Source organism: Glandiceps talaboti, chromosome 18, assembly GCF_964340395.1.
Source record: "Glandiceps talaboti chromosome 18, keGlaTala1.1, whole genome shotgun sequence".
Lineage (NCBI taxonomy): Eukaryota > Metazoa > Hemichordata > Enteropneusta > Spengelidae > Glandiceps > Glandiceps talaboti.
In genome coordinates this window covers 4,724,666-4,750,731 of record NC_135566.1, presented here as the reverse complement: position 1 = coordinate 4,750,731, position 26,066 = coordinate 4,724,666, and the positions used below count along the sequence as shown (strand labels likewise).

Below are 26,066 nucleotides of genomic sequence, written 5' to 3'. Positions count from 1 at the left end.
AGATACGACAGGCCTTACTGCATGCACTGACGTGACGATATGCTATAACTTGTCATAACACTTCTAACCATTTTCACAATACACTCAACATTACAATGACTTAAACATGTTTGTACACATTCTGTGTGTTCCTTTCCCTATAAAAAGTGTTTAATATGAATATTCAATGGCAATATTATTCAGACGATTTCTTTCAATATAGCGCTCATCACAATGGAAAATTTCCAACAACAGTAGATGATACTACACCCTTCAAGTTTAAAGTATTATGTCTCACTGGGCAAAATTCAACAGCAGAAAAAAGACAACTATTTGAACGTGGACACACTAGCTAAAAGGGAAATCCCACAGTTTAATACAATCTACAAGCAATCGGATACTGACACACGTGGTTCATTAAATACCCAGCTCGGTAAGCCAAATCATAAATGTATAGAATTGACCAATTGTATTTTTAATGTCAGAGGATTATCGCAAGGTTTGAGTTTGAACCTCGATTATTTGCAGTGTTGCTGAAGTGTAATATGTCTTATGACAGTTTCTATTTTACATAGCTGTATGTCCGGGCTACATTGTATTGTGCCTGAACAGGTCAATACTTTGATTTATTGACAAATGTAAACTGTTGTTTCACATACAGTGTGCTTGGGCTGTTATCTTACTATTACGGACTATAGTAGCGGAATTGGGCTTCTTTATAATGTTCATTTTGAATGTCATTTAAAATTACATTCTTCCTATATATGGTACTAGCAATTAACCCTTGCAACAATGTAGGGCACGAATGTGTGTGTGTGTGTGTGTGTGTGTGTGTGTGTGAGTATGTGTATGTATGTATGTATGTATGTATGTATGTATGTATGTATGTATGTATGTATGTATGTATGTATGTATGTATGTATGTGTGTGTATCTGTGTGTGTGTGTGCGTGTGTGTGTGTGTGTGTGTGTGTGTGTGTGTGTGGTTGTGTGTGTGTGCGTGCGTACATACGTACGTACGTACATACGTATACGTACTTACACATACAGTGAATTTCACAATACTGTTCGGCTTTTCTGTTTGATACAACCACACAGAAAACAACAAGAAACTGCATATGCCCCATTTCAAAAGCAAGATCGTATTTTCCCCGACATTTTTGTCTTCAGAAATGAAATACTAGTAATTTAAATCAGTTTAGATTTTCTTAGTATCAAGCACACGGCAACATGTCTTTTGTGGTGTTCATTGGATGGCTGTATGGTGGCGTATGTAGTTAACTTCACTTAGACAAAATGATGTAAGAAACTGTACTCATTCAATCTTGTTATCTTAAAGTGTGGCATTTTCAGTTTCTTTTTGATTTGTCTGCAAATTTTGCAATAGAGATCAAATGGTATTAAAATTAATCATTTTTAGAAGCCAAAAAGGGCCACCGAAAATAACTTTGTGGGTAAATATAACAAATTGTCGATTTCTTTGATTTATGTTATCATTACAAAAGAAACAAGAACGACCTTTCATGTGGTACAGTTTGAAGAGATTCCAGTATAACTTAGACTTGCAGGATAGTTCCCCCCCCCCCCATGACTCATTGTATTTTTCTGAAGCTCACTAGCTGCAACAGGAACGATTTAAAAAAATGTTTTGTTACAATAACTTGCTTGTAATATCGTACAAACTGCACCACCTGTGGTAAACATATTTTTGTAGCTGTATACACCGTAAAAACACTGTAGCTGTATGAAATCCAATCAAATTTATTTTGGGGTCCGCACCCAAAATTAGCGCCCTCAACGGCAATTGTGATTTCAACCTATACTATTTACTTATGGATAATATCGACCACTGATTAACATGTACAATATCTAATTATCGGTATTTTAACAATTTTCAATGAATGTATTTTTGGTTGTCTGATAGAAAAATGATACTACAGTTTGAACTAGTGATGTTTTAACATGGCGACAGATCAAAAACCCAGCTTTTCCCAGCCAAGTTTTAAACTTTTCACTACACTTTCCTACATATACTATAGTAATTAACAAATACAGTGTCTGGTTTATTAGTAATTAGTTAATATATCTTTCGTTATTTCATGAAAAAATTGCCTCAGTTGCAGCTAGTGCAGGTTTAAAGGTATAAATGTATAGTAGTATGATGCCAAATCTAATGTTAGACACATTGTTCTGTTTACGTTATATAATGTTGTTGGTTACAATTTTTCAGCCAAGAAATTTATGTCACATACTGGTTACCATGGAGGCAACACTTCTGGTCGGAAAATATGAACAAGTGGATGGTAAGTAATAGTTGTGTAGACCTAGTTTGTATGGAGATGGAGTTGAGAGTAAACTTAGGGAATGAACAGAATTACGGAGGGGGGGGGGGCTTGACAATTATGATGGTCTGAAGGGAAGGGGGGGATGTGGAATGAAATACTTTGCTCATGATCTGAACTACATTAAATCACAGAAGCTGTTGCTTACCTTGTACATTTGCAAAATTTCGTATTGCACCAATATTTTATTATGAGGCAGGTGATATATGGACTCTGATCTTGATTACCACTGCTAATTTGAATTTGTTGTACTGTACAATGAAGAAGATTACCATATAATTGCATATAGAAATGTCGGGGGGGGGGGCGTGAAAAATGTTCTAACTAAAATGTCCCCCCCCCTGTGAATTCTGCTCGTTCCCTTACATATTACACATGTTGGTGAGGGGTCAACTTTTTAGAACTTTGATTGAATATTAATGACTAACCATTTCAACTAAATAGCCAATTACAAGCATATCAATATGTAATGTATATCATTAATTAGCATTATTTGAAATATTTGCCTAGCATAAGGCTTGGTACTCTTTCAATGGTAGCTTGTACGTGCTGGTGACCATGACAAAGTTTTAGCCAAAGTTTTAGTTTCACGGCACATTTTACATTTCAGGTGACCAGGCTCGTTCTCGTCGTAACATCAACTTGGTGTCATACGGCACACAGTCAGAAGAACTGACATACACCGTTGAGGACGCCATAACAGGTATTGGGTTTGGGAAATTCCAGGTGTTCGTTTTATCTTTTTTAATGTTAACGATGGTAAGTAATTGCTCAGTTACATACATATATATATATATATATATATATATATATATATACTGTACTACCAAAACTATTGCGCTCTGCCACTGCGGTATAGAGCACTGTCTTAGCAGATTGATACTCACCGAGTTATATATATATATATATATATATATATATATATATATATATATATATATATATATATATATATATATATATATATATATATATAGGAAGTCAGTGGTAAGATTTGTCCGTAGTACAGTGCTCGATACGTCTGCACGCAGAGCGGAGTATATGTTGCACGCAGAGTGGAGTATATATATATATATATATATATATATATATATATATATATATATATATATATATATATATATATATATATATAACTCGGTGAGTATCAATCTGCTATAAGACAGTGCTCTATACCGCAGTGGCAGAGCGTAATAGTTTTGGTAGTACTGGAACTCTTTCTTGGGTGTAACTCGGAGTTTCACGCATATTGCGATCATCAGACACTCTGAGTGTCTGATGATCGCAATATGCGTGAAACTCCGAGTTACACCCAAGAAAGAGTTCCAGTACTACCAAAACTATATATATATATATATATATATATATATATATATATATATATATATATATATATATATATATATATATATATATATATATATATATATATATATATATATATATATATATATATATACTGTATATATATATATATATAATTGACTAGATGTAGATAAAACCACATAAAAGTGCTCAATACGGGTAGTAGAGCGAATTATATACATATACATTTTGAAAATTTGAACCAAATTATATGCTATAGACCCTACAGAACTGTTTGGTGAGGTGCGTAGTCCTCACTCATCAGGGGTGATGAGTGAGGACTACGCACCTCACCAAACAGTTCTGTAGGGTCTATAGCATATAATTTGGTTCAAATTTTCAAAACCTGTATATATATATATATATATATATATATATATATATATATATATATATATATATATATATATATATATATATATATATATATATATATATATATATATATATATATATATATATATATAATCAAAGTAAGTTGGTTGGAACTTGAGGTGCTTAGTTGTTACTCCGAGTTTCACGCTCAATGCGATCATCAGACAACTGCATAGAAACAATACACAATTAACTTTCAATAAATTCTTCCACACCTTACACATATAAATACAGTAACATAACGAGTAGCTGCCAGTTGTCTGATGATCGCATTGAGCGTGAAACTCAGAGTAACAACTAAGCACCTCAAGTTCCAACCAACTTACTTTGATTATTCCCGCCCTGCTTACCCAAGCATCGAGCACTCTTTTCTACAAGTTTGATACTATTTACTATATATGTATATGTATTTATTGCGATTGTGCTTGATCTTATCCTTGATCACTGTGGGCAAATAAATAACGTGGTGCATCCGAAAAACAAGCTGATCATTGAAAGGGTGCAAAAGTTATTGGCAACACAGTCCATAGATATAAAAGAGATTGATTCATATAATTTTTTTAATTCCTCTTTGAACTTAGCTTGTATCCTCTTTTGTATGTATGTCGGGTAAGGGGGTGTGCTGTACTGCAACTCTTGCAGTCATGTACAGACGCCGTAGAACGTTGTTTTGTCAGTGGTGGACAATTTAAAACTGACTCTGACTCATTTTCCTTATCACACTATCAAACTGTCATACATTGATACAAAAACAATAGCTGATACATCTTATGTAGATTCATGCAACATTTTTACCAAATTGTTTATTTCTGTGAAAGTTAGTCATATGGTATACCACTGTATGGTTTACTCTTCACAGAGTGACATAAACAAACTAATAAGACTATGGCATACATCAGAGGCACCCCTTGTTGTTTTTTGTATCAACTTGTTAAACACTCTGATGAATTTAAAAACAATGTTTTGATCAGATGTATCTTTAGACAATTGTTGCAACGGCTGTAATAAATTAACAGAAGTAATTTGTAATACTCTAAAGTTAATTGGATACAAATCACTGCAGCAAGCAGTAAAAAAGCCTTGATATAAAAAGCTGGTTCTAATAAGTCAGTGCTGAGGTTACAGACATTAAGACTTTCTCATAGAGTTACTAATGAATTGGTTTATATAAAGTAATCATATTTTCCAGTCATAATTACTGTTAAAAATTCCAACCATTCATTGTATTACTGCAGGTTGCCTATGCTTTCCAGATAGTAATAGTAGCTGCAGTGACTTCGACTCTTCAGTGTGAACTGAATTTAACTAACCTACAAGTTACCGTTCTAACAGCAGTGAGTACACAAGTATACATTCTAATATTCTGTCTGTCTGTCTGTCTGTCTGTCTGTCTGTCTGTCTGTCTGTCTGTCTGTCTGTCTGTCTGTCTGTCTGTCTGTCTGCATACATATGTGTATGTATACGTGTTTGTGTATGTATGTATGTATGTATGTGTGCGTGCGTGCGTGCGTGCGTGCGTGCGTGCGTGCGTGCGTGCGTGCGTGCGTGCGTGCGTGCGTGCATGCATGCATGCATGCATGCATGCATGCATGTACGTACGTACGTACGTACGTACGTACGTATGTATGTATGTATGTATGTATGTATGTATGTATGTATGTATGTATACATGACCTGTGGACCTAACATACATAATTATCATAAAGACGATTTTTTTCTAAAGTACAGGATGGGGGAAGGGACCACAATCACTGGAGAAATAAAAAAGAACGCACACTAGTTTATGTATGATCGAATGTTTGTCCAGTGTGATATTCTCCCAGAAGATTAGACATATTTTCGTTGTAACTGATCTCTCACCAATTATAAGATTATGGGTGCTTTAATTTAGATAAGAGGAGCTTTATTTAGTCAATAAAGAGAATTACATACAGCCCCAGACTTTTAGTGGTCTGAGATACAGCTGACAGCAAAGTAGCCAGGGATAGAAAAAATAGTTTTAAAATTCAATGAGTGAATTGATCAATATCACACACAAAATAAGTTATATTGCACCACAAAAATTGATCATTCAATCGATCAATCATTGAACCAAATAATCAATCAATCAATCAATCAATCAATCAATCAATCAATCAATCAATCAATCAACCAACCAACCAACCAACCAACCAACCAACCAACCAACCAACCAACCAACCAACCAACCAACCAACCAACCAACCAACCAACCAACCAACCAACCAACCAACCAACCAATCCATCCATCCATCCATCCATCCATCCATCCATCGATCGATCGATCGATCGATCGATCGATCGATCGATCAATCAATTACATGTTCGCTGTCCCCTGTGGTATTACATTGGCCGGAAAACTTTCAGGATTTGATAAGGAGTAGCCGGTCGACTCTGCTTATCACTAATTAACACGTGTTTTGCGAGATCTTTAAACTTTGCCCGTCTCGTAGGTTCTATTTTCAGGATCATTTGTTGCAGGCCCAATGGTTGGTAAAGCGACGGATACATATGGAAGATGGCCAGTAAGTCTATGAAATATATGATACGTGTTTGGTTTATTGTTCTTATTCAATTATACATAATTGCATAGTTTCCGATTGGAGCATACGGGGTTGTCTACTTGCTGGTCGGATTGTCTATGTGGGCCCTGCGATGTGAGAGAAAAGTAGAACAAAGACTTGTTTCAAAATTTGTATAAAAATCTTCAACAGAAGGCATGATATAATGTTTGAACAGACTTAAATTATTATTAACAACAGAGCTACATTTTATCGTCTGGCTCAACAAAAATCTTACCAACAGTGCTACATTTTATCATCTGGCTCAACAAAAATCTAACCAACAGTGCTACATTTTATCGTCTGGCTCAACAAAAATCTTACCAACAGTGCTACATTTTATCACCAAGCTCAACAAAGATCTTATTAGCATTGCTACATTTTATCGTCTGGCTCAACAAAAATCTTAATATAATAGTGCTACATTTTATCGTCAGGCTCAACAAATAGCTCTGTTGGTAAGATTTGTATTGAGCCAGACGATAAAATGTAATATTATCCTCATGCGCCAAATTTTGGGAATAGTTTATATTATTGATTCAGAAGCATATACAAATATTAGTATGACGTAATACTAAAAGTTCACTGTTTAAGGATATGAGTATTACTGTAATAAAATTGAAGCCAGTTATATTGAAAAAAATCATCGTCTGGTTCGATGAAAGTCTTATTTGCATTCAATTCGCTACATTTTATTCTCCAGCAAGAGAAATGTATTTCTTATCGTTTGGTTGTACACAAATCTGTTGACCGATTACTATAATGGTGAAGAGCACGAAATATTATACAAGCAGCTTTCTTCTGTTGCATGGCACTACTAGAGGGTACAGCACATATCAATGTTTCTTTAAAATACTGCAAGATCTAGATAATTGTGTTTCAGTATCATTTTTAAGACTTTTTCTTTTTTTGTGAGATAGTGGAAAAAGTAGAAGTATTTAAATTACAACTCTGGAAAAATATGACTGTCAGATGAGTGAAAGGTAGCTCTGGAAATATGCGTTTCGAGGGTTCCGACGTCGACATGTCTTCACTCCAGTAGGAGATGGGACGATGTGTCGGAGTGAACTGAGTGCATATTTCCAGAGCTAAATGAAATTGTCCAATAATTCTAACTTTAATTCTAATTTAACAGGGTAGGTATTATTTCCCTAAAGATTGAATGGCCATGATTTCTTTTTCAGATACTACTGCTGTCCAATATCTTCTGTGTGTTTTATAGTGTCCTGGTCACTCTAGCCCCCACATATACATGGTTAATTATTTTTCGCTTCATGATTGGATTTTACGTGAGTGGCATGGTGACGTCATTCCCATACGTTGCAGAATTTATACCAACCAAAATCAGAGGAACCATCCTATTGATATTTTGGGTAAGTTTACAGTAGAAAAGGGTTACTATGGCAACCACAATAGACTTTGTAGCTTGCACGTTCACGCATACAACTTTACACAGATCACACAGGTCAGAGGTCAATCGCTGTTATCTTTATGGAGTTTGTCTTACAGGAGAAATGAAGTCGCCTTGGTTTCATGAGACAGGATATTTTGGAAACCCTCTGTAACTAACATTACAATATGTGTACAATTTTCAGAGTGCATATTCAGTTGGCACTGTAGTGCAATCTTTTGCCGATTACCTTATTATACCAACCTTAGGATGGCGCTGGCTAGTAGTCATATCAACCACACCTTTTATCATATTCGTTCTAGGATCGTATGTAAGTTTTCTTTTTATTCTTCATCAAATGTAAAGATGTTTCCCTCTCTTTATTATTCTTTTTCATAATAATAATAATAATAATAATAATAATAATAATAATAATAATAATAATAATAATGGTGATGATGATAACAACAACAACAACAACAACAATAACAACATGATGGATTTTTTTTTAATTGTGACCACCCTCTAATTTCCCTTTTTCAATTGGGAATTACTTAAAACAACCGTCCCCGACCGTTAGGGGAAAAATAAAATGCCGTCAATCACCAAAAACTCAACAACAACAAAAATATTTCGAATAAATTAATATCAGCATGGTATTAAACTGTGTACTCCTTCAAAATCCAAATAAATGGATAGTTTGTAACATCGATAAATACGATAACATACCAACATAAAAAGAATATTGCTTGCCATATAGTTTTCCCAAATTTCGTTTTCTAAAATTAATGTGGCCCTCCTTGGTAATCAATTTGTAAAATCTGAAGCCTATAATTACTTAAGACTCTCTGAAAGGACCATACCACAGGCTGTGTGTGTGTATGTATGTATGTGTGTGTGTGTGTGTGTGTGTGTGTGTGTGTGTGTGTGTGTGTGATTTACAGTATAAAAAGAATCAATTAGCCGCCAGATATAGAATGTTTCTTATGGTGAGTGGTTGGGTAATTATTAAAGCTGAATAACTCCTTACGCACTACAAGATACATTTGATTTATTCCTCACCTTCTAGTTTTTGCCAGAATCACCACGTTACTTACTTGTGTCTGGTGACCAGGCAAAAGCGACACGCATTTTAGAGGAAATAGCGAAGACGAATGGGGGAACTTTACCACCTGGTAGACTTGTTCCTCCCAAAGACATAGTAAGGGTAAGAGTGCATTTTGCATCGTTATGCAAATTTGATATTTCACCTTGACCCCAACCTTTAAACACAGAACTGCCCTATATAAAGAGAATTATGGCTAATCTATGCAAATGCGGGAAATTCAAACTGCTGTACAGAGCATTAGCTTCTGGGTCTTGTTTTCAGCATTTTTCTGTTCTCCGAGAAACACACAGGTCATGTATCATGTACAAGTTGTTTGTGAATGTCGTAGGATGGTAACTTGATACACAAATTAGTTGAAAAGCAATCTGTTTGTTTCGTAGAATAAAAAAAACTTTCAAAATGAGACAAATTCCCCTGCAAACAGCTGTTTAGTTTATGTGTCACCCAGGATTATTCAAATATGCGGCATTTGCATGTGAACAACCCAGATAGGGAATGTTTATATTTTTGGGGATTACTTGCCAGTGAGTCATCACAAGTTCTCCACCTCCAAACATACAGTCATTCATATGCAAAATAGGGTCCCAGGCGCAGGCAGTCGTGCCTTTAAGTTCAAGCTAGCTTGTTTGCACACCACATGCATTTTGTAAGTCAAATCACATGATGTGTTCTTCTAAAAGGGGAACAAAGATGAGGCAGATTTTATCACTCTTTTCTCGAGAATAATTTATGGTTGTCGAGTAATAACACGGTTAACGTTTGTTTTCATTTAAGAATGACCTGGGGAAGATAAGTGATCTGTTCAGCAATGAACTTATGCGGTCAACGTTAACCTTGATGGCGATATTGTAAGTATATGTCATGATTCGAGAAGCGTTCATAGGTTCGATTTTTGTCTTTTGCATTGTAATTACACATACTAAGCAATTTATTTCCAAATGCAAGGAAAGTGCACTCATTTATGTAACTGCAGAGTTGGCGAGTGAATAAGGATGTGATTTTTAATGACTATGTGGAAAATCATTTCATTGCACCAAATAACAAATGCTCTGGTTTTGTTGTTGTTCTCCTGGAGATATCAATAACCAACAGTGTTTTCCCGAAAACCTTAACTTTTGTGTACCTTTTGATAAAATAATTTCAGGTGATGTTTTTTTTAAATGACCCCCACCCCACCCACCCACACTCAACTAAATATGTCACATCCAAGCCAGTGAGAAGAGATTGGTCCCTTACATATAAATAATGGATATCTTTTCAGGTGTTTGGTTTCTGCTACCTATGAGGGTATCATCTTTACAACGACAACTCTGTCACAAACGTCGGGTTTGTGTGGCGAGTTGAAAGGCGTTACCATGGAAACAAGACAAAACACAAGATGTGATTGCACGCCGATGACACAAGAGGGATATCTGGGCGTATTTTTGTCATCTGTCGGAGAATTATTTAGTAGGTCACACAAACAAATATCAAGATGTGTAAACTGTAAATGTCTTCTGTAAGGGCAAAATAGTAAGCCTTTTGATCAGCCAACACGGTAGTATTGCAAAATTTTGAGCAACCGTGCCCTCTGAGATCGTTTTCACTGCATAGATGGTAAATTCTCATTAATTTAAAAAAAACTGCACCAAAAAGTATATCGGTCGCTTGCGCTTTATTATCATCAAGACCTATACTAATGTATATGAACTTTGAAGTGTCTATTTACCAAAATCAAATGATTTTAAAAACTGGACCAACAAGGCTTAATTAAATGAACACGTGCGATTTGTTATCGTCAATGTATGTACCAAGTTATGTAAAATTTGAAGCTTTGAAGCTATAGCCGAATTACAAAAACAAAAACATTAATCATGAACATGGATCATTAAAAACATTCGACAAATTTCAGAGATGTGAATTACCTTGTCATTAATGTATGTGACAATTGTATGAATATTGCTTGATTACCGAAAGTCCTTATTATAGAAATGATTCATCAATATTGATAGGATGTTTACATAAACCTTATCAGTTCTTGATATTCCCATCATTAAGATATGTATAATGTTTCATCAAAATTGATGAAGTGATATCTTGTCCACATGTACAGAGAGACACACAAACACTTCCATACACAGTCGGACAAGCAGAAAAACAAACAAACAAACAAACAAACAAACAGACAGACAAACAGACAGACAGACAGACAGACAGAACCGTAACATAATTTCTCTTATGGAAGGTAAAACAATATCTGAATGAATGAATGAATGAATGAATGATTTAAAATAATAATCAACTTATGAACCAACTGATTTCTACTGACCAAAAGGTCATGTGACTTAATTAAGGACAAATCCACCGTGGCAACTGAGTGAGTGAGTGAGTGAGTGAGTGAGTGAGTGAGCCCAGCCGGCCGACCGACCAACCAACCAACCAACCAACCAACCAACCAACCAACCAACCGCCACAAATAGTTTTGTCAGCTATATAATGCATATGTGTGCATATAAGAATGATATGGACTCTCTCAACAAATTATAATCATCTGCCGTTTTATATTCCACAGGTATACCAGTAAGCATTGCAGTGGATTACAAGTTTGGTCGCAGGTTATCAAGTGCAATACTGTCCATACTAAGCGCAATCTTCTATTTCTTATTAGCAATATGTGTCAACAGGTTCGCAAATTACACAATACATCTAAGAAAACGTCTGGTCAGGCTTATTTCTACCTTTTAATAGTACACCTGTATTGATTACTGCTATCAACTTACGCATGGTTTTGGGAGGTGATTAATATAGCACCTCAGTAACTTATTCAAATTTGAAATCTTGTTCAGAAGCTCTACTACTGCACTTGACATGTGTTCAGCCATTTTGAGCATTTTCTGCAATTATGGTTTATGGGAACACCTATTGTGATGATATCACACTGACCACAGTCTCTTTGTCTTGACAAATTTTTTATTTGTTCAAATGTAAGTTGATAGCTGTAGTCAATCCAAGCGTACTGAAGTCAGAACTAAGTTTGATCATTTTAGCCTTTCCCTTTTAGTAGATAATCATTTTCGAAATTTACGAAAAAAATTCACGATGTTCAGGAATGGGTTGGGACCACAAGTTATAGAGAAACAAGAAAGAAAGTACACAGGTTTAAACCAAACTGATCTTATACTATTTTTTTTTTTAAATGTAACGTTTTTTTGTAGGCCTACAGCAATACTGTTTATATTGAAAGTATGAAAACGTTCAAGAGACTTTATTACTCTTTATAATTATTGGTGGCTGGAAGTGGCAAATTAAACATTCGGGACAAGGGTCTCATTGTTTTGTGTCCAAGCACGGACTTGTTACTGCCAGTCCTGTAGATTTGTGAACACAACGTATATCGTTGATGACTGGTCGCACACATGAAATCTGCTGCTCCACACTCCATGCTGGACTACAACAGAATACTACAGTGGAGTTTCAGGTTCATCACAGACAAGATTATGCAAGACAGTGTCAAGAACTGGTAGCATTGTCCATTTTCTAGTACATGTATATGCAATATTACTAATATTTACAACCAACTCGGCTATCTGGTAGTCATATGATTATTCACTACGGACCGAGCTACATTGAAATCAAACACCCACTCACTGGTTTACATACAAAGTAAACAAGTTTATTCGGGGTCGACCTAAAGTCAATGGCCAGGTCAATATACTTTACCAAACAAGTCACCACTTTGTGACATATATTCCATAAGAAATCTTTCGTTACATATCTCCTATGAGGTGTAAGGAAGGAGTTAGAATAAGTTACATGTACATGTTCTTAGAAAGGAACTGATAAATGTGCATAAAAACGGCAAACTATTTTTTTTCCGCGTTCGATTTTTACCTGTGTTTGAAAAGGCCCTGCTTTCACAAACTTGTTTTGCTTGATACCTAATTTTTTCTATTGTGTATTTCCAGAATGTACTTTGTTGTAATCTCATTCTTCGCCCGATGCTTGATAGGGGCAGCATTTGATATTATGATAACCTATGCAGCTGAATTTTACCCAACTACCCTACGAGGAACGGGCTTATTAGTGTGTTATTCGGTTGGTAGAATTGGTTCTTTGATAACGCCTTTCGTAGGACAAGTAAGTACTCGCATACACTCGTGTGTACTATTCGTATAAATTATATGGTATCTCATTCTGTGAGGCCTTCGACTTCATCTCTAGATACTGGGGGAATTAAAGGCTGTTCAATTATTGTAATGTAAACGCAATTCTCCTGGTGTATTGGCTGCAGTATTTTAGTTTAGTTTATTGCATGGAAATTTACGTAGAGTTAATGGAGCATTCTCTTCAGTATACTTGTTTATCTTCAATGACCCCCCCCCCCCTTCATCTGTCTCAGACACGATCCGACAAACCTCTTAATGCCCAGGGCTTCTTCACGATGAGTGGGACAGATGCCCCCACCCGACCCAAGTTTGAAACACTCTGAAATGGTCACAACCTTGTTATATTTCAGTTATTGATGGCATTTTCTCCTGTTAGTGCTATCTGCATATATGGTGGCTCGTGTATTATACTTGCAGTGTTAAACTTGTCTCTACCCTTCGATACCACAGATAGGCCTCTCTCGGTAAGTATATGACTGTGTTCTTGCTCAGACCACTATTCTGAGGTTCTGGGTAGTTGGCTGGATCTGGTAAGGTATAGCCTGCCTACACTGCGATCTGTGATTTTGCTGCGCTGTCTCACCACGCATGGTGTCAATATATGTATTTTGCTTCGATTTCTCAGTATTAAACCACTTGTGATATTATCTGTGTCAATCCGTGATTTTAGGCACGCCCCCACCCGATCGCTGTCTGTTTGTTTAAAGTTACATAATATTACCTGTCCTTATATTATCCGTCGCTGCTAACTCTGGTGTTCATCTGCAAAACGAGGGCACATTTACATAACGACCCCATTTTAATATAGTCTATTAGACACATCATTTATACACTCCCATTGTGACCAATCAGTTTGGGTGCGTACTTTTCAAACCACAAAATGACTTCACGTTGATAGTATTACAGGCGGTTAGTGAGGAGTGAAGCGAAATCAAAGATCTCGATGTAGACAGGCTACACAGGTGTTGGTAGTCTGTAAGATACGACGTTTCAAGCTATTCGATCACATTTATAACTTTTTTGAACGAGGAGATATCTTACATTCTAGTAGTCTAGAGGCTATCCGTGGCTTAGAATCTCTTCTCACACCTAGCTCAACAGGGTACTGATACGTAATGTCCAAATATGGTGATTTGTCATATTAGTATGCTACTCATACACTGTTTACATCATTCCAACAATTGGGGGTTTACTTAGTTACATGAACAACTTCTGGTTCATGATTTTTTTTTCACTGAGCTAGATGGGATGAAGAGAGGTCTTGAGATTCGAAGTCACGGATAGCCTCTAGACTAACATTCGGGGTGTAGTGAAGGTGTCACGTGTGTACGATCTATGATTTGAACCAATCTGTCCTTAAAATTATCCTGAATTATTTCTCTTTCAGCTCTTCCTTTGTTTAGACTTGTTCCTCAGAGTATACTTACCACACAGATTTTATTTATTTTCACTTCCAGGAGAGCACCCGATAACTACAAGAATAACCACATAACCATGGCAACTACGCATCGCTATGTAACCATAGGGAAAAGAGTTTGGTACCGTTTCTATCCAGTTTGGTGACAAATTAATTTTGCCAAACTATATGGAATACGAAGTTTGCATACTTATGCTGCAACTGGAAATTTTTTTAGTAAAAGTTGTAATATCGTACACTGTGACCGGTATTGCATTACCTGTGGATAAACGTATTTCTGTAGCTGCTGTATATCAAATTGATTTTTGGGTCCACACCCCAAAATCAGCGCCCTCAATGGCGATAACAATTTACAACTGTTTCTGTACTGCTTATGGATAATATCGACCACTGATTAACATGTACAATGTCGAATTATTGGTATTTTAAATTTTTTTTTAGAGAATATATTGTGGTTATCTGTTCGAACAATTATACTCCAGTTACACAGTACAGTTTTAACATGGTGACAGATTCAAAACTAAGTTTTCGCTCAAGATTTAAACTTGTCAGTACACTTTGGCTATTTGATGAGAAGCTAATGCAGGATATTGCCCAATTACCGAAAACCAGGATATATGTGCTTAGTATGTACCAAATTATACGGAATTTGAAGGGTACATTCTTAGGTATAGCTTAATCACTGAAAATTATTAATAACAAATTACACATTACCCTAAAGAGTATGTGTACCAAATTTAAATCTGCAGTTAAAAGAGTTTCCCGAGAAGTCGAAAATATGTATGTACTAAATATCTTGCAACGAAAGGTCATTTTCCCATCATGCCCAACTTTTTTGTGTAGTAAAACACTTAGCCCAAAGTATATCCTTGTAAATTTGTATAGTACAGATAGAATGTGCATGATGGAAATAGAATAAAATAATATGTAATCCCAGTTTCTGTTTGTTTGTTTGTTTGTTATTTATTTATTTATTTGTGTGTTCTGTCTCCCCTGTCTGTGCCTGCTTCTCTCTCTCTCTCTCTCTCTCTCTCTCTCTCTCTCTCTCTCTCTCTCTCTCTCTCTCTCTCTCTCTCTCTCTCTCTCTCTCTCTCTCTCTCCTAGGCAATGGAAACAACACAAAACATGGCATATGTACTATGTATACAAAGGTATGAACAATACTTTATTAGTTAAATTGTATTAAAACATTATTGCACTGTAAAGTAATCTTGAGTGAAATTATGTTAGTGAATGAACATACCTTATATTATGTGCGGTATAAAATTGTACTTTTATTGTCTGTACATAAGTACAAAAATATATTTTAAAAATCCAGTATAACGTCGTTATTATTAAATTTAAAAATGTTCTACAATACTTATTTACATTTTGACTGCGGTAGAATTTAACGTAATTGCTATATGGTTTAATATGTTCATATTTACATTTGACTGCGGTAGAATTTAACGTAATTGCTACATGGTTTAATATGTTCATATTTATAACAAATTTGCCACTGGTAAAAAACACTGTATTCTATTTCCTCGTCTCTTGATCGGTGAAGCTCAAATTATAATCGATATCACCGCCACTGATGGGTGATTTTGGTTCATGAAACATTACAGGGCTTGTACACTGAAATAATGTGCTATTTGAGATGCTGATGTATACAAACCTCTGAGATACAAACGAAATACTGTGTGATGCGGCTAACTTCAAAGACATGAGAACGATGGAATGCTGTAATCGTTATCTGGGCAACTATGGTTTCTAATTATGTGTGTCAACATACACAGAGCAAACGCTACATTTCTCTTGCAGGCTCTGTATGATGACCCCTTTCGGCCAATACGGAGGCGTTGGCACAACTTTCAAATAGAGAATTCTGAGGTTGAAAGGTCATGGAGAGTTGAATGGTCATAGATGGCCATGATTTTGTGAAAGGGTTCGCGGTTCCAAATGTATTGTCATTTTGTGGAGGTAAGCACATAATACAATCACAAGTAACGTAACTTTTGTGTCTAAGGGAGCCTTCAGTAATTAATGTGGTGGTGGCTGTTGGATTGAGTCCTTACCATTGATTCTGGTTGACTCTCAGACAGCATTTTAACCCATTTATGAAAACAAAAAAGGTATTTGAGTATGGGAAGGTCATGTTTTAGACAAATAGACTAAATGGAAATTGAGGGAGGACCACTTTTCAGGAAACGGAATCGGGGGAGGGTCCAATATTTTACGCAGCTGACAGGGTTTGATTTCCAGCCCCCGCTCGTAATTAGTAGTGAAGGGTCCCCAAAGTCGGCATTGTGCTAGAAATGTTGAGTTGGCGATCTCATTCAAAGCAGAATTTTTTTTTTCTGATTCTGAAAAAATGAGCATAATATTCAATGTTTGTAGCTGCGTGGTAAACTGCGTGGTGGTACATACGGGTGGTATAACTGATTTCCATATACCTGATTGTCATTTCATTTTACCCATTGTTTAGAAAAGTTTACACCCCCTCCACAAATAAAATGACTTTCCTTAAAAACTTCGTAGGAAGTGTTAAAGGCCTATACGAACTAGTCTGGTTGGCCTATATTGCTATACGGTTCTCTAGTATCGGATCGCGATGCCAAGTTATCAATCGTTGATTCTCCGTTACTGCTGTTATGGTCTTCCGTCCCTTGCTCTGACTGAGTAATGTTCAATGTTATATTTGCATTTTGAGGTGTGCTTGCAGCAACATTGTACTCTTGATGTCTATATGACGTTGTCGGCGTATTCGACTCTCGCTGGTCGTGAATTTGAAGACTTTGCTGGGTCAACGTTTGATTATTGACGTCATATTCACCACTTTCATTATAGTAACGTTCCCCTGTTAGTACCACTGGAGGAGTGTCATCTGGTATGACATCATCGATCGACGACATTGATTCATACGATCGCATGCCGAATTCGTTGCCTTCATTGCTTCCCCTGGGTCGACCAGGTGCCATCTTGTCCTCTGTCGCAACTATCACAATGTCATCATCTCTTCTTCTAAATGAACAAAAAAGGTGAAGATACAGTGAAAATGAAGTGAAAGGAAGATAATCACATCTTAAAATAACAAGATCAGAGTAACATGCTATGAAATACGATTAAAGTTCTGAGGTTGCTCAATACTCATGTTTTTGTTGACAAATCCGTTGCATCCCGTCGCCATCACCGTGACAAGCCCTCATGTCTTACCTATCTCAAGTTCAGACCAACACGTAGATTTGGCTTATTTGCATACATGACGTCAGAGCTCTCTTCGAGCTAAAGTTTTTGGTAAATCGTGTAAATTTCTGCTCAGAAAATGTTTCCTTTGAGCGTCTTTAGTCTTTTTAACGCGGATAGGAATTCAAGCAAACTAACATTCAACAAATAATTCAGAGCTGGATACAATGTTTTCATTCAGTAGCAATCACCGGTCACGCGAAATTACCCCCCCCCCCTCTACCGGTAATCATTAGGGTCTCAGTTCGAAGTCTGACGTACCTTAGGCAATATATGAAGAGAGTGAGACTTATCCCTATGGCAACACCAACTATTGCAGCAACAACGATACCAATGATAATACCAACTGTAGGAAGAAATAGACAAATATGAGGAAAACCCCCACTTTGCTCAAAATATGATGACAAATGAAAATACTAATCCAGCTAACTGAAACACATTGTTTTCTGGCCCGACTAAAATCTTATTAACACCGTCATTTTACACTGTAATTTTATCGTTTGACTCAATATTGTTTTTGCATATACTGCTTCGTTCTAGTTTCTAGTTCGCCTATAATGTGATAGGCCTAACAAAAAAAAAACTGTTCCGATTACGCTCACTTTTAGAATGGGTGGGTAGGTATGTTATTATATATATACATATATCATATGTGAGTGTCTAGTTCAGGTAGTTATATTTTCCTTTATTTTCCATATGGTCTCTGTGTTATTGGTTTCTTCTCATCAGAAGTACATCCATTACAGATTGGAAGAACATTTTTATTTTGTCAGTTACCGCATCCATTGTTTCTTGTGAGACTTCGCAATTTTCGCAGTTTTATTATTTTTTTCTCAAATATGTAAAAAAACAAAAACAGAATCGGTATGAAAAACAGGGTGGGGGTCGGGTAACTACATTTTAATCCTTTGAATGTTGAGGATCTGCTAATGATAGCTAATGTGAAGAAACTGTAGCAATGTTGGTAAGTTTTTTGTCGAACCAAACGATGAAATACTAGTAATAGTATAGCAATGTTAGCCAAATGTTAGTCAAGCCAGAGGATGAAATGTTGCAATGCTAGTAGGATTTGTCTATCGAATCTGATAACGTTTCTTTCTGGTTTAAATAGCTGGCTCCTATTGTATATCAGTTACAAATGCTTATCCACTACGTCGTGCCTTCACTTTATTTGTTAACAGGTTTGGCCTCATGTTACACGCAATTCATGATCTTTCATTAAAAAACAAACAACAAAGATATAAGCCGGTCGAAAATAAATCAAGTGATTGCAACTAAGATGTAGTAAAATACTACTTACTGTTAAGTTCTTTCGATGATGATTGTCGATTAGGCGAACCACCACTGCCAGTAATTGATGTGGATTGTGTTGTTTCACCGATAGAAGTAACTGTAAGGGTGTAAGGATTACTAATAAATTGATATGTACGATATGATGCATAGGTCATAAAACAGAATGGTATAGGTGTCAGTCGGCAATCTCACTCGTATACGATGTGGAAAAAGTGTAGGCGATGAAATACAAGATATGCAAGCTTGAACCTCAGACCACTAAAACGCGTATTTCAAAGTAAATCGCAAGCCGATCCAAAACACAGTAATAGTGTTATTCGTAGGTATTTGCTCGATTTCTGACTTCACAAAAGGAAATACCCCCACCCCACGAGAAATTGGGTTTTTACCGAGAGTAAATTACTTCAATGGAAGACCAATGCGCACACCAGCCTGGGCGCCCTGGCACGGCATATCTGACAAGCTACATTTACCGTGCAGTATTCAGTGACAGTGTTAACTCAAGTATTTTGAGGTTCTTTCTTACCTAAATGACACCGCTGTCCGGTCCATCCTGTTAGACAAGTACACAGATATCCACGTGCAACGTTCCTACATGTACCATAAACACACGGACTCGACGCACAACTATCCGAATCTAAATCTGTCAAAAGAGGTAACCACAGCAAATGTTTGCGTTCACATGTCTGGCTTTTTGGCCGAAGTTTGTCACTATAAACTGATACATCCTTTGCATAAAGACAAATGGCTAAATGTTGACTCGCGTTGTATTTTGAGTGTGGACCTAAAATTAATTTAATTTAATTTATTTTACTATACTTTGTGTACAGCTGTAAAAAAACATTTACCCACATGTGATTTAACTTGATATTGTTCGGGGTGTATGATGATATTACGAGTTTGTCGTTATATCTAACATTTTTTTTTCTTAAAAACTTCTAGTTGCAGTGAGTACAGTTTTAAATTATGCTCCGAGTTCGGGACTACTAACTACTACAAAAAATGAGACTGTTTTGTAGTTGCTTACCTATTTGACAATCTACCCCTCCATACCCATCATCACAGGTACATACATAGCCATGGACATCACTTTGATAACATGTTCCACCGTGTTTGCAAGGTTCATCAGCACAGGTTATGATATTTGGGATCACTGTAAATGAAATGAGGAATTTTGACGACTCTGCCACTGAAGTAACATTGTGATCAAAGTCTTCCATCAAAAAAGTAACTAAATTGTTGCGTTAATTTTACTTCAAAAGCACCGACAAAGATTGTCTCACACCACGCATATCACCCTGCATTTTTGGCACTCGTTGTAATGTAGTAGTGATATGACAATTCTTTCGAAATCGTCAACTTTTGTTAAAATTACACGTCATTTTAGAAGATATAAGAGATTGTCAAAATGTTTTTTTTTTCAATATTCATAATCGAACACATCTCTTCAATCAACATTATGTATATTAATACCAAATTAAGCAGGAGACATTTTGCTAGCCTGGATACCAAGTAGTAGTAATATTGTCCTCAAAATTCCCCACGGCGCGTTTTATGAAAACAACACACACGTACCTATTTCACAGTTTATTCCTATGAATCCGTACATACACGTACAGGCGTACTCTTCATCTGGTTGAAGACACACTCCGCCATTTTGACAGGGCGTACTTGCACAGAGATCCATATCTAATTGTAAATTAAACAAAAACTAAAATAAATAAAAACTCAAAAACAATAATTTGGAGAAAATACTGAATTATGCCACCTGTCAGATATATGTGAGCAAATTTACTAGTAACTCATTACATCCATGAGTTAACAAACATTAGGTTTTTTTCAGAATTCACTTAGACTACAGGATACCTTTAATTCTGTTTAATAAAACTAATTTAGTTTAATGTGCATTTATTTGTCCTTGTTGGAATAGCGACATGCATGTATTTATTGATTGCGAGACCCCATTCCAGAGAATAAGTACTGGTCTGGAAAAGTGACAGATCACACGAAAATTAAATAAAAAACGTACAAGTTATATAAATGCAAAACTTATGTTAAACCTTCACTACCAGCAATTGTATATATTACTGAAAATTGTTAAAATATAAATAATTAATAATTTAATTGGTGATCGATTTTATCAATGGGTAGAACAGTAATACGTTGAAATTGTGATTGCATTGGGCTCTGATATTTGGGTCCGGACAAGAAAGGTCAATTTGATCGGATATATTGCAACATACTACTACATGTACAGCTACATATGTTTAGTCAAAGGTGGTTCAATACGGTTCAGGGTGTACACTACCACGACTAAGTCATTATATCCTACACAACAGTTTCAGAAAATGTTCCAATTGCAGTTTTAAAACGTTTGTTCAAAATCACTCAATACGATTGTGGCTAATGCCACATATTATCTAAGACCAAACTCAACCGTTAGATACGCGTCGTTCAGCCCTAATCTCAGACCTCCAAGGTGGTCTGAGTTCAAACCAATTTTCTCTGAGATCTGACTGGTAGAGGAGGTACAAAACGTCGTATCTTACAGATTAAGATCAAAATTGATCTGTGTTAAGAAGCTCCTTGACAATAAGACATTTTAAACTTAGTTTGATGGGAATTTTCTTGAAGCAGAAATAGTTAAATTTGTTCATTTGGATTTTCAACCACCTGTTGATTTATCATATATTAAAACTATCTTCTCTACTGATTGAACCAAAATGTACTTTCTGCAGTATGTAAAGAACTAGAATTGAGACTTACATTGGCAATGTGAACCGATGTATCCGTCTTGGCATTGGCATATATATGTGTTGTCCCGACGACCACAAGCTCCGTCATTTTGGCACGGCCGAACACCACAATTTTCCGTTGACCGCACTTTAATTTGCATTTGAGAGAAAAAAAGAAGAGAATGCAAAACACGACATGTCATGAATAATGTTATTCGTGGTATGATTGGTATCAAGGCGTGTTGTAAGGAACTTTTATCAGGAAATGTTCTGTAAAAATATACATTTTAAAATATGTAACATTCATAACTAGACGCTGTGAAAGCATAAAAACCGTATATCGAGAATGCAGGTAGCCATTAATTTTGATGATCATGATTGAGAATCGTGACATGATTTCAAGAAAGTAGTCTGAAATTTTAATCGCAAATGTTGTTTTTTCTGTAATATTTATATAAGGTTATTCAATTTTGCACTCGTAGTAATCAAATACATTTCGCATCAACACTGTAAATGTAAAAAACTTCAGCATCTTACCATCTCGATTCCTTTCACCACCAATTTTATATTTCAGTATTGACCACCGCTGATTCTCAAACACTTTCATTCTGACCAGAGCTCTGAAACCAAAATATGTTATTGTGTGCATACAATCATGTAACCTTAAAATGCATAGAGTCACAGACCATAATAGTATAATATTATTATTGTAGTATAAAATGACATGCAGCATAGTTTTGGACGTTTGTGGAATTTGTACTATGAACAAAAGGAGTTTCAACCTAAATTTAGTAACGTGAATCCATTCTCATCTTTGACATTGTTTAGACATCGAATTCTGTATTTTGTGCTAAGGTTGGGTTTACTGCTTTGTACCATAGTTACATTAGTCAGTTCTAACGAGGTTTCTGGTACAATATCTATCATCGACTAAAACTGCAAATCCCATTAATCTACGAAAATGTTAAGGTAGTCTGAGAAACTCGAAGTAGATTATATTCCATATTTGGGCAAGAGCAGAAGAAGTGAAGTGGATTGTATTCCATACTTTTGCACAGGCCAGGGTTTCTTATCAGTGGAGCCATGGGTTCTTTTGTTCTGGACTAACCTTTTCAGTAGCTCTGCCGGAAAACTATTTTTCACACCTAATATTTAATTCTTTCTAAAAGTGGACCTTTAATAGCTAGTGAACTTGCCATATTTGGGCAAGGGTATAGCAATCAAAGTGGACTGCATTCCATATTTGTGCACAAATTGAAAACAGTGGTATTCAAGTTTGTCATAGATAACTCACATGATCTCAATGTCTCCGATTCCATGCCTGTGATATTTCCAAATAAAATTCAACGTCTCATTTCCCAAAGATGGCGTAGCACGAAGAATAGTGTCGTTCACATATTTACAAGATAGAATATATTCATCACGTGATGAAGAAATCCACTGGCCCACTGATTTGGATTGGCGTAGAGGGCGTGCTTTAAGTTGTACTTCTGTGAAGTCTTCGAAAATGACATTCTTTTTAAGTTTCACTGTGAACGAGATTATATAGAGAGGAAAAAACGGTATATGACTAGTACATATGGAAATCAAAACAACTTGTTTATGTCTAAGATAAGGGGTGTAAAATCTCCGTATATGTATGTCCAAGAGCATTAACTTATTTCAACATACTGAAGGACGGGGAGAGGTTTCAGATTTGAAAACTTTAAAAAGCGTTGTTGCTCTTTGTGTTTATTTTCACTTCTGCAGCCTCGTGTATTTTTGTACATAAAGTTTAATCTAGAAACATCCGCCAAAAGTGGATTTGTTATGTTTTCAGATTCAGATGACACTCACTGGCTTTCATGCATTCTGACTAACAGACTAATCATCTAACAGGAAAAAGGAAACTGTCTTTCTTTTTAAAAAAAATAGATATTATATAATGAGGGAATAGATTTGAACATGAGTACTAGAACATGTCACTAGCCAAGGGTGGTGTTTTAAAGTTGAACACCTCTAGCCCAAACTATGCATATATAAAATATGTGTCGATAGCTTTACCATTCACTATTGCACAGTAGAACTAGAGGTACACAATAGAAAGCCATGTACTGTTTATTCAGACAGTATTTTTTCTACTTCTATTCAAAAGTAAATAACACAATTGGGTCAGTACAAAGCTCTTCCTCTCCTTACAAAAGGAGACCCCGAAAATACACTACACTGGTGCAAAGGTTAATGTACGGTTCAGACCAATATAAAAACGCACCACTACCTCCTTCAAAGGGATGTAAACGTCATCCTAGTTTTAATTGTTTGACAGAAAGTAACATGGTAATGTCTTCAATAGTATTATTCTTGTGAGATTTTCTATAATCATGGAGGCATGTTCCTACTATGCACAAAGATAAAACCAACCATAATTGGAACCAAAAACCGTCACATGGTTTTCCGTATATAGCCCATCATGATCATAGGACAGTATAATACAGTAGAAAGTGCATACCTTGTATACATACATATTATAGGCCTACATACCTGTTAACATTCCACCGTCACTGTGCGCATTCTCATTGACCGACAAACCCAGACCCTTCTCGTTGACATTTTTTGTATCTGACTCAATGTCGCAAATCGTTAGTCGATGGGGTATTTTAAAACTCTGTGTGGTGTAAGTAATGTCGGAAACACACCCAAGCATTAACACAAGTGACAGAAGTATGCTGGGCGTCGCCATTTTGTGCGTCTGACCTCGTACAGTATTTCAATACACACAATATAGCTATAGCCTTTTCACTCGAAATGTCAACTATTGTCATGGTAATGACCCTGATCTGCATATTTATAAATTAGAATTCTATATTTAACATTATATAGACATTTTGTGTATAAACTCAAGTCATTAGATTAGTGGGTACTTATCAGACACGTTTATATATAGTGATCACTCATATCCAAACGATAGCGTACTTAATAGCTCAACTATATAGCGTACGTTAATAGTTCAGCCCTATATGTATTACGTTGCTGGTTTAGGGCGTTTCCCGACAATTTGAATACTAGTAATTGTCAAATGGAAAGTGCTATCTAGAAACAAAAGCAGTGACTAACCACAGCAGTTGTTGGTATTGGTGTTGTGTAGATAACGCCCATGTCACCCTTCCCCCATACAACAATCGCGCTGTTTATCATGGATAGATACAGTACTAGTCCAGTGAAATGCACGAGCAGTAGGTTTTTAGATGAAAAGTATCCGTTTTAGCATAGACCCTCCACCAACAGGATTGGTGGTTTTAGGTTGTGTCTCTATCACAAATTACAAATAAATGCTCTCTGGAACGGTTATGTAACAATATTAAATCAGAGCATGCGATTGCTTGCAATACCTTACCATGCTCCAAAATTCCTAATAGCTTTTTCCTTGCTAAAAAGTTTGTACATTTGTAAATGAAAAAAATAGACTTAGGGACTATGCTAGTGGACGCCAAATATGAGATGGTATAGATGGAAGTGGTGGTGGGTAGATGGTGATGGTGATGCGGCGATATGGTGGTGGTGGTGGTGGTGGTGGTGGTGGTGGTGGTGGTGATGGTGATGATGATGATGATGATGATGATGATGATGATGATGATGATGATGATGATGATGATGATGATGATGCTGATGATGATGATCGTAGTGATGTGACGGTTGTGGTGGTGATGATGATGATGATGATGATGAGTATATGAATTATTCGACTCTCCATCACTATGTTTCAAATGTTGACATTGTATAGCTGTCATCAGGTTCTACTAGCTAAATCTCTTTCATCATTCAGTCATTATCTAACATTAAGTCACAGTCTGACATTATTACACTAACAACAAACATTAGTTTCGTTAGTCTGAGTCACATATGATGTGATATGTGAATGACCTTACAAATTATACAGACCTAATGATGCTCTGTTAACAGGGTAAAGCTTAAGATTGTCAGAACTTTTGGAAAATACTTGACTTAAGCTTTACTGAGACCATCCACGTTTCTTATATATATATATATATATATATATATATATATATATATATATATATATATATATATATATATATATATATATAGTTACTATTACGCTCTGCCACTGCGGTAT

At 36.0% G+C, this 26,066-nt stretch overlaps 2 protein-coding genes and 1 long non-coding RNA gene across 3 annotated transcripts; 1 reads left to right on the top strand and 2 right to left on the bottom strand.

Moving 5' to 3' along the window:
* Window positions 1-2,238: 2,238 nt before the first annotated feature.
* LOC144449267 (synaptic vesicle 2-related protein-like) lies at window positions 2,239-14,774 on the top strand. Its single transcript, XM_078139781.1, has 12 exons — window positions 2,239-2,281; window positions 2,931-3,079; window positions 5,296-5,394; window positions 6,545-6,603; window positions 7,862-8,012; window positions 8,235-8,360; window positions 9,099-9,236; window positions 11,029-11,032; window positions 11,689-11,800; window positions 13,082-13,253; window positions 13,633-13,746; window positions 14,670-14,774. The coding sequence occupies exons 1-12, from the start codon at window positions 2,239-2,241 to the stop codon at window positions 14,772-14,774; spliced, it is 1,272 nt and encodes a 423-aa protein (XP_077995907.1).
* Window positions 14,775-17,140: 2,366 nt separating this feature from the next.
* Window positions 17,141-20,904, bottom strand: LOC144449266 (uncharacterized). Its single transcript, XM_078139780.1, has 5 exons — window positions 20,793-20,904; window positions 19,744-19,860; window positions 19,225-19,314; window positions 18,186-18,270; window positions 17,141-17,702 (listed from the first exon to the last, which is right to left on the bottom strand). Exons 1-5 carry the CDS (start codon window positions 20,902-20,904, stop codon window positions 17,243-17,245), a joined length of 864 nt encoding a protein of 287 aa, XP_077995906.1. The 3' UTR covers window positions 17,141-17,242.
* A 1,092-nt stretch (window positions 20,905-21,996) lies between these two features.
* On the bottom strand, window positions 21,997-23,369 carry LOC144448849 (uncharacterized). Its single transcript, XR_013482139.1, has 3 exons — window positions 23,247-23,369; window positions 22,490-22,572; window positions 21,997-22,100 (listed from the first exon to the last, which is right to left on the bottom strand). It is a non-coding gene; the product is annotated as an uncharacterized LOC144448849 (long non-coding RNA).
* Window positions 23,370-26,066: the final 2,697 nt, after the last annotated feature.

Coding starts and splice junctions, on each gene's coding strand:
- LOC144449267 (XM_078139781.1), top strand. CDS start 2,239: ATGGAGGCAACACTTCTGGTCGGAAAATATGAACAAGTGGATG. Junction 6,604..7,861: donor ATACATATGGAAGATGGCCA/GTAAGTCTATGA, acceptor TGTGTTTTATAG/TGTCCTGGTCACTCTAGCCC. Junction 13,254..13,632: donor TAACGCCTTTCGTAGGACAA/GTAAGTACTCGC, acceptor GTTATATTTCAG/TTATTGATGGCATTTTCTCC.
- LOC144449266 (XM_078139780.1), bottom strand. CDS start 20,904: ATGGATCTCTGTGCAAGTACGCCCTGTCAAAATGGCGGAGTGTGTCTT. Junction 19,861..20,792: donor AGGAATAAACTGTGAAATAG/GTACGTGTGTGT, acceptor CTCTTTTGACAG/ATTTAGATTCGGATAGTTGT. Junction 17,703..18,185: donor CTCTTCATATATTGCCTAAG/GTACGTCAGACT, acceptor TTGTTCATTTAG/AAGAAGAGATGATGACATTG.